Source organism: Pongo abelii, chromosome 8 (assembly GCF_028885655.2).
Source record: "Pongo abelii isolate AG06213 chromosome 8, NHGRI_mPonAbe1-v2.0_pri, whole genome shotgun sequence".
NCBI lineage: Eukaryota > Metazoa > Chordata > Mammalia > Primates > Hominidae > Pongo > Pongo abelii.
This window is the reverse complement of record NC_071993.2, coordinates 109,362,175-109,373,454: the sequence shown is the minus strand read 5'-3', so window position 1 is coordinate 109,373,454 and position 11,280 is coordinate 109,362,175. Positions and strand designations below refer to the sequence as shown.

Sequence of the window (11,280 nt, the reverse complement as noted above, 5' to 3'; positions counted from 1 at the left end):
TCACATCAGGGGCTGCCATAAGTTGGGAAGGAGGGGTCCTCCCCTTCCCATGAGAATCCTTTATTTGTCCCAACTGAGGGGTGGGTGTGGGGTGTTAAATAAGATTTGAAATAGGTGGGGACGCTGTACAGGGGGTCCGGGAAGGGGGCTGGGGGCAGGCAGCAGGTCAGTGCACCTGAGGCTGGGGGTGCCCGTGGCAGAGCCCTCCTGGTGGCTCAGGGGGTGGGCCCAGCTTCTCTGCCTCCTGCTCCACTGACTGGCTCCCATACGCACTGTCTTCCTTCACCTCTGCTGGGGGTAAATGGGGACAGGAATGGGATAGTCAAGGCCTCAGGCCTCCCGCCCTCCAAGTCCAGATCCACCTTCCAGGGAGGCCCCTTTACCTGTGCTGGGCAGCTTGTCTCGGGTCTCTGGACCCCTCAGCAGCCTCACTCCCTCCTCTAGGCCCATGTCAGACAGGGCCTCCAGTAGACCTGCCAGGTCCCCGCCAGCCAGCTGAGAAAACAGAGGGATGAGGTCTGAGTCATGGTTAGGGCATGTGCTGGGGAGCCCTGGGGCCAAGGAGGCACCTGGACTCAGATTGGAAAAGGAGACTGGGGAGGGGGCAGGGCACAGGCCAACCTACCTCATAGCTGCGCAGGAGGCTGCCGCTGGGCGAGGCCGTCTGTCGGTACGTGTCCACCAGGCTGCGCAGCCCCAGACGCTCTGCCAGCTCTGCCCAGCTGCCCTGGGCTTCTGGCCCGTCTAGCAGCTGCTCCAGGTTCTGCAGAGCTGTATCACCAAGTGACAGTCCTGGCCCTGAGGGGGACACACATATAGACATGTCATTTACCTCCAGAGTTGGGTGGGGACATGGACACCTGAACACTGCCTTTCTCCCAACGTAAGCGACAGACAGGACCATGAGGGGTGATGGACGGGGCCGAAGGTAGAGAAAGGGAGGCCTCCTTCAGAGGTCCTGAAGGAGAAGAGACCTCTGTGAGGAGTCAGAGGAGTCAGGCTGGGGATGCTTGATGCTTCTCACCTGCTGGGCTGGGCGGGGTCAGGGGTGGCTCCATGGTGTTCTGAGCGGCATTTAGCAGCAAGGTCTTCACCTGGGGAGACAGTGGCAGTTCTGACTACCTCCCACCTCGACCTCAAGCCCGTGTCTTTAAGTCCAGATACTCTGGACCCCGTCACTCAGAGCACTTCTAGTCCCAGGCTGGCCTCACCTTGGTGCTGCAAGTGAGGTCAAGAGGCGTGTGGCCCCGGAAGCTGCTTCGGGTGTCCTTCTCAGGTCCTTCAGAGTCCGAGTCGCTATCAGAGGTAGGGGGTGAAGGCAGTGGGCACAGGGGCTCCTCGTTTTCAGCATGGATGTCAGCACCTGGGAGAGGGAGGCCGTCATGGGGAGGTATGGTGGGGGCCTACATTAAGGACTGCAAAGTGGGGGGACTGGGAGGCACCTCTCTCCCTTCCCCCCACCCTGTTCAAGTGCCCCTGAGGGTGAGACTGACCAGCCTTCAGAAGGAGGCGGGTGAGGGTCGGGTACCCCAGTCCAGCGGCCAGGTGCAGGGGTGTGTTTCCCGCAAAGGTGCGAGCGTTCACGTTGGCCCGGAGCTGGGGGTGCGAGCAGCGAGGGTTGACACCATAGCACGGTCCCCTTGGCCAGCCCCCCTCTTCACCATCTTTGGCCCCTCCACCACCCTTGGCCCCACTCCTTCCACAATCCTCAGTCTCACCTTGGTGACCAGATGGGTGACCAACCCCAGCTCCTCCATCTCTGTGGCTAGATGCAAGGCTGTTCGTCCCCCCTGCCGCTCTGTGGCCTCCACTTCAGCCCCACTGTCCACCAGCAGATCCAGGCACTCGGGGCTTCGGGCTCGGACCGCCAGGTGTACCGGATACAGTCCTAAGGATGCAGGATGCTCAACCTGCAGCTGTGACCCTTAAGGCAGCTCCTGGGCCAGCCCTGACCATTCAACCTCGACACCTCATAGTCCATTCTGGGCACTGGCCAGATACCCTCCCTGGTCCCCGCCTGCCCCCTTAGTCAGGTGAGATGGGGAGCTCACCCTCAAAGTCAGGCATATGCAACAGCTGGGGCACAGCAGGAGCTCCACTCTGAAGCAGTGCACGCAGCAGCTCAGGGGCACCAGCGCCTGCCCGCAGCGCCAGATGCATGGCTGAGTCTCCATGCCGATCCAGCAGAGCTGGGTCTGCACCCACCCGCAGCAGAAAGCTCACCACACTCGTCTGCCCGGTGATCACCGCCAGGTGCAGGGGCGTCTGGGGATGAAAGCAGGGTGAGCCAGGCCCGAGACCCACTTGCCTTCCAACCCCTCCCACCTCCCCAGTAGGCGCCCCCGCACCTGGTGCAGGTGGTTGGTGAGGTTGACGACGCCGAGGTCCTGGGCGTGGTGGATGACATAGGCTATCTGCTCAATGACACTGGTCTGCCCGTGGATGATGGCCAGGTGCAGTGGTCTGGGGGTTGGGGAGCGAGAGTCTGGCCCAGCCACTCAGAGCATCCTTCGCTCTCAAAGCCCCACCGCCCTCATAGTCTCCCTCGCTGGGGCCCATGGAACCCAGCACGTGGCCCAGGGCATCGCTGTGCCTGCACTTAACGTTTCGCAGCACCTTTTGAGGTAGGTAAGTGCTATAACTGTACCCCTTGCACCGTCGACAAAACTGAAGTTTGGAGAGACCAAACAGCTTGAACAGATCTGGTGAACACCGAGGCCGGACTTGAAGCCTGGCGTGTCCGAAAACTGCGGAGCCCGGCTCCGTGCCGGTCCCTTTCCTGCCCCCACCCCGCGCTGCGTCCGCCAGGCCCTCTGTTGCCTACGTGTCTCCGTTCTCGTCCTGCGCCGTCAGCAGGTGGCGCTGTCCCGCCAGCAGCGCGCGCGCGTCCGCGGTGACGCCGTAGTCGAGTAGGGCTCGGGCGCTGCGCTGCGCCAGGCCGAACAGGCGCGCGTTGTACTCTCGGGCTGGGGGCGACAGAGGGCGTGGGTCGGGGTTGGGTCCTCAGCCCCGGCGCCCCAACCGCCCGTGCCCCGGAGTCCATACCTCGCTGCAGCATCTCCGGGGCCTGCGGCTCGCACTGGGGGGTCCTGGAGGGGGCGCTCGGCTCCGCGGCTTCCTCCCCGGAGTCCCTGCTGGGCACGGTGGCGGCCATCTGCGCCCCGCCCCCGCCTCCCGGGTAGCAGCCCATGGGGCCCGCGCCGGACTGGTAGGGGCTGTAGGCCAGGGAGGAGGGGAAGAAACCGAGGCTGCCACCTGTAGATACAGGCAGGGCTGTGGGAAGCGGGCACCAGCCACGACTCTCACAGATTTTTTTTTTTTTTTTTTTTTTTGAGACGGAGTTTCGCTCTTATTGCCTAGCCTGGAGTGCAGTGGCGCGATCTCGGCTCACTGCAACCTCTGTCTCCCAGGGTTCCAGCGATTCTCCTGCCTCAGCCTCCCGAGTAGCTGGGATTACAGGCGCCTGCCACCATGCCCAGCTAACGTTTGTATTTTTAGTAGAGACGAGGTTCCACGCTGTTGGCCAGGCTGGTCTTGAACTCCTGATCTCAGGTAATCCGCCTGCCTTGGCCTCCCACAGGGCTGGATTACAGGCGTGAGCCACCACGCCCGGCCTCTCCCAGATTTTTTTTCTCCACAGCTTCTCTTACCTTTGCCCCTCCCTCCATCAGTACCCCCTCACCTCCTCCAGCTCCTCCGTAGCCCCCGGCTGCACCCCCAGAGCCTCCACCCATGTGGGAGCCACCCCCGAAGGGCTGGGAGAAGGTGGGTAAGGCCTTCCTCCGCTTCCGCTGCACCTCTTCCTTGTCTGGGGGCAGAGGAAAATGAGATTGAGCCCAATTATTGTGTCATGCCTCAGGGGCCCTTCCCAGAAGAGCCCTCAGGCTGGCTCCTAGGAAGCACCTCCTGGGACCCTCGCACTTCTAACTTGGCTCATGCATCCCCACATCTAGCTCTTGGGACCTTCTTCTAGCCCAGCCTGGCCCCCCACCAGCCCCCTGAGGTCCTCAGCCCAGCTCCACCTTCCACCAGAGGGTAATAGGTGAACTGTTTGGAATCAGACACGTCCCCTCCTCGCTTGCGTTTCAGTTGTAGGAACACTGTTACCGGCCGCTCAATCTTCATCTTGTGGTAGGGGGGTGTCCGGAACACAATGGCATACTGGGGGATGCAGGGAGACACAGGGTGTCAGTGAGTCCTTAGCCTAATTTAGCCCCCAGCCGGGGCCCTAGCCCTGGGTACCTGTTTATGCACATCTGTGGGAGAGAAGTCCCCAAAGGCCTGCCATCCATTCTCATCATCCTCATAGAACCGAACCTCAATGTCATCTACAAGGAAAACAGAAGCTTGGCCACAGCTCCCGGTGGAATCTCCGGGGCCATTTACCCTAGAGCTTCCCTGGCCCCAGTCTTATACTTGATGTCCTTGGCGCCCAGCATGGGCTCCAGTCTCACCTTTCTGCACCTTGTCACAAAGCAGATAAACTTCATCTCCACCCCGCACAGAGCCTGCTGTCTTGTCCATTCGAGAAATCTTCAGGTTTGATGCTCCCGGAGATTCTATGGGGTGGGATATGGATTAGTTGAGATGATGCAATAGCCAAGGCCACATTTAAGGAGCTGGGTGCTTTGTATTCCTTATCTCAGCAACCTCTGGAGCTGCAGGAAACACCCAATATACGCATTTACTAAAGACAGAAGCTTCAGGGGGAGAAATGACTTGCTCAGGATCACTCAGCTCGTATGTGGCAGGGCCAGGTTCTGAAACCTGGGCCTGTTTGACTGCACAGCTTGAGGTCACCCCTCATGCCACCTCTGCCACCAGGCCTGGCACCCCAGGCAATCAGGATACTCACTGCTGTCATGGATGGGCTGGGAGATGACTGGCTTCAGGGGCAGGGAGAAGGAGCCATCACTGGCTCGAAGGAAGGCAGAGAAGCGCAGCCGCACTATACTCAGATCCATCACCTTCTTCAGTTCTTTGGCCTCTTGCTCCAGCTCCCGCTGCTCAGCCTCTGGGCAGTGGGTACATGTGTGACCCCTGGGCTTCTCCCTCCCTGCTCCTTCCATGAGCACCTCCCATGACCTCCCCACCCCCTGCATCCATACCCGTAAGGCCCTGGGGCCTAGAGCGGAGCAGCTGCCTCTGAAGTTTTTGTATCATAGTCCCCATCATGTTCTTCTTAGTCACATGCAGGACACCCAGGTTGTTAAATCTGAGAAGGGAGAATCGGAGGCCTTTGGCCATGCAGTTCTTTCTTCCTGAGGCACCTTTCCCATTGCCAGGGCTCAGCTCAGCCCTACTTCAAGGAAGCCATTGGAGTTTCTACTTGGGCCCTTGGGCTTGGGGCCAACCTACATCTTTCCCCTTGGTTAGATGCTAAGCTCATGGAGGTGGGCTGGGGCCTGGGACTGGCAGAGAGGGGCATACCAGTGGGGGCCAGGCGTAGAGGGCACCTACTGGGCAGTCATGTCCTTGGGCCCCACAGAAACAGCGCAGATCCCCAGCTCCGAGCATTGCTTGCCCACCAGACTGTGGGCATGAGCACGAGGTGGGTCACTGTGTGTTACCAGGTCGACCTCGATCTTGGCTGGTCCCTCGTAGTTACAGATCTAGGAGAGGCAGGGACTGTCAGTCAGGGCCTTGGGCATGCTGTCCACTTAGCCCACCCTCCAGCACCATCCTGGCTCACCTTGACAGTGGGATAGGTCTTTCGGCCCTTCTCACTGGAGGCACCGGGCAATCCTCCATGGGAGGGGCCTTCACAGCCATATCGAAATCGGAAGCCTCTCTGAAGGTCCAAGGGCAGAGCAGCATTGTGATCAGGGAAGACCACCCAGGCCAGCAGTGACCGCAGTGCCTGGTAGTAGCCCTGAACCACAACTACAGCACTCTGATCAGCAGCAGTGACCATCCAATCCCCTGTGGCCTCCTTGGGCAATGGCTCCTCCATGGCCAGCCAGCTACCACTACCCCATTTGTCCCCAAAGCTGAAGCCATTCCACACCCTCCCTTTTGCTCACTCACCTGCTTAGGCTGTTCCACGATCACCAGGTAGGGGCCATCAGCTGGGGACAGAGAGACCTTGCTGAGCCACGATCTCCCAGTCCCTCCCCCAGAGAGAGGGCACATGCTCTCCCTCCCCCCGCCTTTAGGACTAGAGGAGGTTAGTGAACTTGCTGACCTGTTTCTGGGGCTGGCTCCTTGTGTTCCACAATGGAGGAGTTTAATTTGAAATCATCATATTCAATAATACCATCCAGACCCTGGTTTGGAGACAGACTGGGGGTGGCATCCGACTCTCAGCTCCCCCCACAGCCCCACCTTCCATCCCTAAGTCCTCAGTGCTCACTCCCCCTCCTCCTCAGACCCAAGAGAAAGCTCCTTTTGGAGGCAGAGTTGCAGACAGATGGACAGACTGGCAGGCTGAGAGCACTTGCGAGCATGCAGGTGTAAGGCAGCAGAGGTGGCTCGGGCAGACAGGTGGACAGACACGAGGGGCGGCCGGCCTGTGCAGGGGCAGGCGGCGTGACTCACTGGGTTGTAGCAACTCTCCATGTCTCTGGGCTAGGCCCGGCTCTGTCTAGTGGCTCCGGCCAGGTTCTGCTTCCCAGAATTTTAGGCGCCCGCCTAAAGTTGGGAGGAGTGGCGTGGGGGAGGGGGTCAGATCTAAATGGGGGTGGGCGGGAGATGGGGGCCCAGATTTGGGGGAGGGTCCGACCTCCTCCAGCCGCCCGTCCGGGTGTGGCGGGTGAGATCCGGTGGAGAGCGAGATCCGGAGTTGGGCTTGGCCGGGGAAGGGGCAGGAAAGTTAGAGCAGCTTAGGAAAGTCCCGAAAATACCAAGGGGAGGCGGGGCCGGAGGGGGCGGGCCTGGAAATGACGCCACTGGCCCCGCCCTCGCGACGGGAGGGGCGGGAGGCCCTCGCCAGTCTACGGGCTCCCGCTGCTTTTCAGCGGGCAGAGGGCTAGGAGAATCAGGGAAGCCCCGGTGGGGGTTAAGCCCCCTCCTCCCTCCAGGGCAGGGAACAGGAGGGTCCTTCACGGCCGGGAGGAGGCTGGCAGTCTGGGGCCAAGTCAGCCTCCCGCTCCCCTCCCCCGGTCTGGAGCAACCTTGGGATTTTCTGCTAGGAGGGAGGCCACGGCTGATAAACCCCGGGGGCTTTTGGGGGGACATTCCTGCTGTCGGACGGCCTCCCCTTCGAACAGCCTGTAGGCGGGGGCTCTTTCCTGTGGGAGGCCCCGGGGTTCTGCCCCGAGAACGCGATTCTGGGGCCGCGGGAAAAGTGTCTCCTCCTCGGAATGGGCTCTTTCTCTCCCAAACCTCGCAACAGCAGCTGGTCCCACACCGCACCGGCTCTGGGCGCGCAGGCGACAGGGAGACCTCTGCACGCTCCCCACCCACCCAATACAAGCGTGTGTCTCCATCACAGCTCCACAAGTGTGTTTCGGCTGTAGTGCTTGGTTGCATGTTGTGTGTCCATGGCGTCGACATGAGTGTGCAAGCGAGCAAGTGTGTAGATAGGTGAATCCCGAGCTTCTCAGTGTGGGTGTGTGTCAGCGCCTGTCTTGATGTACAGACACGGGTGAGCGTATCTTTGAGTTTGTGCGTGAAGGGTGCGGGTGCAGGCACCAGTGCACCGGTGGGCACGTCTCCGTGTGCATGTGTGCGAGTGCGACTGCACGGACGCTGCCGTGTGTGCGCCAGCACACGTACAGGTATACGTACGGGTCCGCGTATCTTTGTACAAGGATGTCGATGTGGATCCGAGTGTCGTCGCCTGCACGCCCTTTCCGGCTGTGTGCAGCTGCTGCTCTCCAGCCCCAGGCGCTGTCCGCTAAAGGCCCTCCTCCCGCTTTTCTCTTGTCCCGGCCACCCAGGGGTCTGAATCCAGCCACTCACCGTGGCGGCGGCTCTGGTTGCGGCTTCTCTCCGCGCCCGACCCACCTGGGACCGGTCGCGACACCTCGCCGGCCAGCAGGGCTCGGGGCCGGGAAAGCCCCTTCTCGGCCCCCCGGAGGGGGGAATTCCCATGACGTTTCCGTGCGTCACGCCTCACGCCCTTTTTCATTGGCTGAAAGTTTAACTCTGGACTGGCGCAGCCAACCCGGAGCGACTCGGGTGCGCCCCTGAGAGGGGACAGGCTCAGTCAGGGAGGGGAGCGGGGTGACAGGCCACCAGGCGCGAGTTCGGCCGGCCAGGGGACCGCCGAGAAGGCACCCGCTGACCCAGCTCCACCCCGGGCCCGGAGCTTCCGCTGCCGCTCGGCTTTGGCTGCGCCTAACGCTTGGCTTTCTCTGCAGCGGGGGAACCCCCGGGGGAAGCAGACGGCCCCAACCCTCGGGGCCCCCACCCTGAGCGGCGCGCTGCCGGGAAGTTAGCGGAAGAGGAAGGAAGTTGTTCTTGCGGTCGGTCCCGGGCGCCCTCTGGCGGCCTCCCTGGGGCCGCGAGTAGACTCCATTCGGCCCAGGCCCCTCTCTCGCTCCATCTCATCAGCCTCAGGGCTCCGGGAGAGACAGTCCGGACCTCGAACTTTTTTAGAAGTGACAGGTTCCCAGCGGGCCAGGGCTCAGGAGCTCTGCTCAGGAGAAGGAAAATGAAGTGTTTATCCACCACGGAGATCTGGAATATTAGAACTGAAAAAGGCATCCAGAGTTTAAACAGCTCAAATTTCCACCGATGTGGGAAATCGCCTCTTTTTTTTAGTCTCAGGCCGGAATGCAGTGAGGCGATTTTGGCTCACTGCAACCTCTGCCTCCCGGGTTCAAACCATTCTCCTGCTGCAGCCTACCGAGTAGCTGGGATTACAGGCGGCCACCACCACGCCCGGCTAATTTATGTATTTTTAGTAGAGTTGGGGGTTTCACCATGTTGGTCAGGCTGGTCCCGAACTCCTGACCTCAGGTGATCCGCTGACCTCCGCCTTCCAAAATGTTGGGATTACAGTCGTGAGCCACTGCGCACGGCCTATTTATTTATTTATTTATTTATGTTTTTGAGACGCTCTGTCACCCAGGCTGGAGTACAGTGGTGCGATCATGGCTCACTGCAACCTCGAACTCCGGGGTGCGCCGATTCTCTGACTCTCCTGAGTAGCTGGGACTACAGGTGCACACCACCATACCTGGCGAATTTAAAAATTTTTAGTGGAGATGGATCTCACTACGTTGCCTAGGCTGGTCTTAAACTCCTGGGCTTAAATGGTCCTCCTACTTTGGCCTTCCAAAATGCTTGGATTACAGACGTGAGCCACTGTGTCCTGCCGAATTTGCTCTTATAGACCTTCCAATTTCCACCTGAACACTTCTAGAAGCAGCGAGGTCAGGACAGAAATTCACCAAGCACCGAGTACATGACTGGACCTCTCTCTGGTCAGTAGCGTTTCTCCTTAGGAGGTGCCATGAGTAATCTCCATGCCTGGAGTCCTCCTCCCTTAGGCTTATGGTAGAACACAGGCTATCTCGGGTCTTTCCTGCACTTGCCTCAAACGTTTTTAAGAACAGAATCACAGGCCTGCACTGGCACTAAGTAAAGAGAGACTATTATGGCTCTCGATTTGGGCTGTTTCCTATTACTTCCCCACCCCCCTTCATCTTGCCTGCAAATATAGTGTCCCAGATGCTAGGTTCGGGTACTTTAGAAGTTCTTATTCTCCCTCCCAACAACCCTAGGAGGTGAATATTACCTTTACTGATGAAGAAATTAAGGCTCAGAGAGGTGGAGTAACAACCAAACACACAGCTAGAAAGGGACAGAGCCAGGATTCAAACCCAATCTGTTGACTCCAGGATGAAGCTCCTTCCCCTAAATTTATATAAAACAAAGCAGCCCTTTCCACCTTACTGTTGGCCTCTCAAACAAATATCATAAGATTCTGCCAAACAATTTGCTGAAATCCAGATATGTTGTCTACTACGTTTCTCTGGTAAGTCAGATTCCTAACCCTAAATTAAAATGGACTAAGGCCGGGCATGGTGGCTCACACCTGTAATCTCAGCACTTCGGGAAGCCAAGGCTGGTGGATCACTTGAGCCCAGGAGTTCGAGACCAGCCTTGGCAACATGGTGAAACCCTATCTCAAAAAATACAAAAATTAGCCTGTCTCATAACTAGGTCTCTAAATAAATAAATAAAAATTTAAAAATAAAATGTAAAATGGAGTAAATTCAGCTTGGTATACTCTAGCTTAGTAAACCTGTGCTGGTTACCATTGATCACATCTGTCCTTTCAAAGTGCTCACAAATTGCCACCAAAATCAGCACGGATTATTTGAGTCTCCACAACATCTCTAAAAGCACCCCTAAGGGTTGAGCTATTTTAGTTACAAGAGTCTAAGCTGTAATTTATCTAAAGATTAACAAAAGAAGACCTTTATTAGAGAACATTTCAAACATACAAAGATTTTCACTTTGGGAGGCCGAGGCAGGCAGATCACTTGACCTCAGGAGTTTGAGAACAGCCTGGGCAACATAGGGAGACCTCATGTCTACTTAAGTTAGCCGGATGTGATGGTGAGTGCCTGTAGTCCCAGCTACTCAGAAGGCTAAGGTGGGAGGATTGCTTGAGCCCAGGAAGTTGAGGCTGCTGTGAGCCATGTTCGTGCCACTGCACTCCATCCAGCTTAGGTGACAGACAGACGCTGTCTCAAAAAAAAGAAGAGTGGAGAGAATAGTATAATGAGCCCTCGTGTGCCCCTCTGTCAGATTCAACAATTCCTAATGCATGTTAGCCTGGAGATTTAAACTAACTCAAAATAGCTTGTCATTTGCTAGAGCCTCATCTATCTGGGCTTAAGAAACCTCTTTGTTAGGCTGGGCACAGTGACTCACACCTGTAATCCCAGCACTTTGGGAGGCCAAGGCGGGTGGATCACTTGAGGTCAGGAGTTCGAGACCAGCCTGGCCAACATGGTGAAACCCTGTCCCTACTAAAAGTACAAAAATTAGCAGGGTGTGGTGGTGGGTGCCTGTAGTCCCAGCTACTAGGGAGGCTGAGGCAGGAGAATCGTTTGAATCTGGGAGGTGGAGGTTGCAGTGAGCCAAGATCACGCCACTGCACTCCAGCCTGGAAAACAAAGTGAGACTCCATCTCAAAAAAAAAAAAAGAAAGAAACTTCTTCATTGCATGTTACACTAATTTTCATCCTAATGATCATCTGTTTCTGCACCCAGCCCTAGCACAATGCCTAGCCCAGAGCAGATGCACCACAAATTTATTCCATTCATTTACCAATAAATAGTGAGAGCCTACTCCATTAAACAACATCGCTGCTTGCAGAC

The 11,280-nt window shown here is 57.8% G+C and overlaps 1 protein-coding gene across 8 annotated transcripts; it reads right to left on the bottom strand.

Annotated features, from left to right (window-relative positions):
- Positions 1–18: 18 nt before the first annotated feature.
- Positions 19–8,394, bottom strand: NFKB2 (nuclear factor kappa B subunit 2). Of its 8 annotated transcripts, none has more exons than XM_024254232.3 (23): positions 7,903–8,394; positions 6,538–6,630; positions 6,185–6,266; positions 6,028–6,068; positions 5,693–5,791; positions 5,461–5,612; positions 5,109–5,215; positions 4,856–5,014; positions 4,455–4,559; positions 4,243–4,328; positions 4,023–4,161; positions 3,683–3,808; positions 3,046–3,255; positions 2,825–2,966; positions 2,349–2,463; positions 2,052–2,265; positions 1,719–1,888; positions 1,494–1,596; positions 1,212–1,363; positions 1,025–1,094; positions 626–798; positions 384–495; positions 19–288 (listed from the first exon to the last, which is right to left on the bottom strand). In XM_024254232.3, exons 2-23 carry the CDS (start codon positions 6,556–6,558, stop codon positions 167–169), a joined length of 2,700 nt encoding a protein of 899 aa, XP_024110000.1. In that variant the 5' UTR covers positions 6,559–6,630; positions 7,903–8,394; the 3' UTR covers positions 19–166. The 8 variants fall into 8 exon arrangements, with proteins under 8 accessions (XP_024110000.1, XP_063583497.1, XP_063583499.1 ...); XM_063727427.1 differs by having other exon boundaries at positions 19–291; positions 7,903–8,374; XM_063727429.1 differs by having other exon boundaries at positions 7,729–8,355.
- Positions 8,395–11,280: the final 2,886 nt, after the last annotated feature.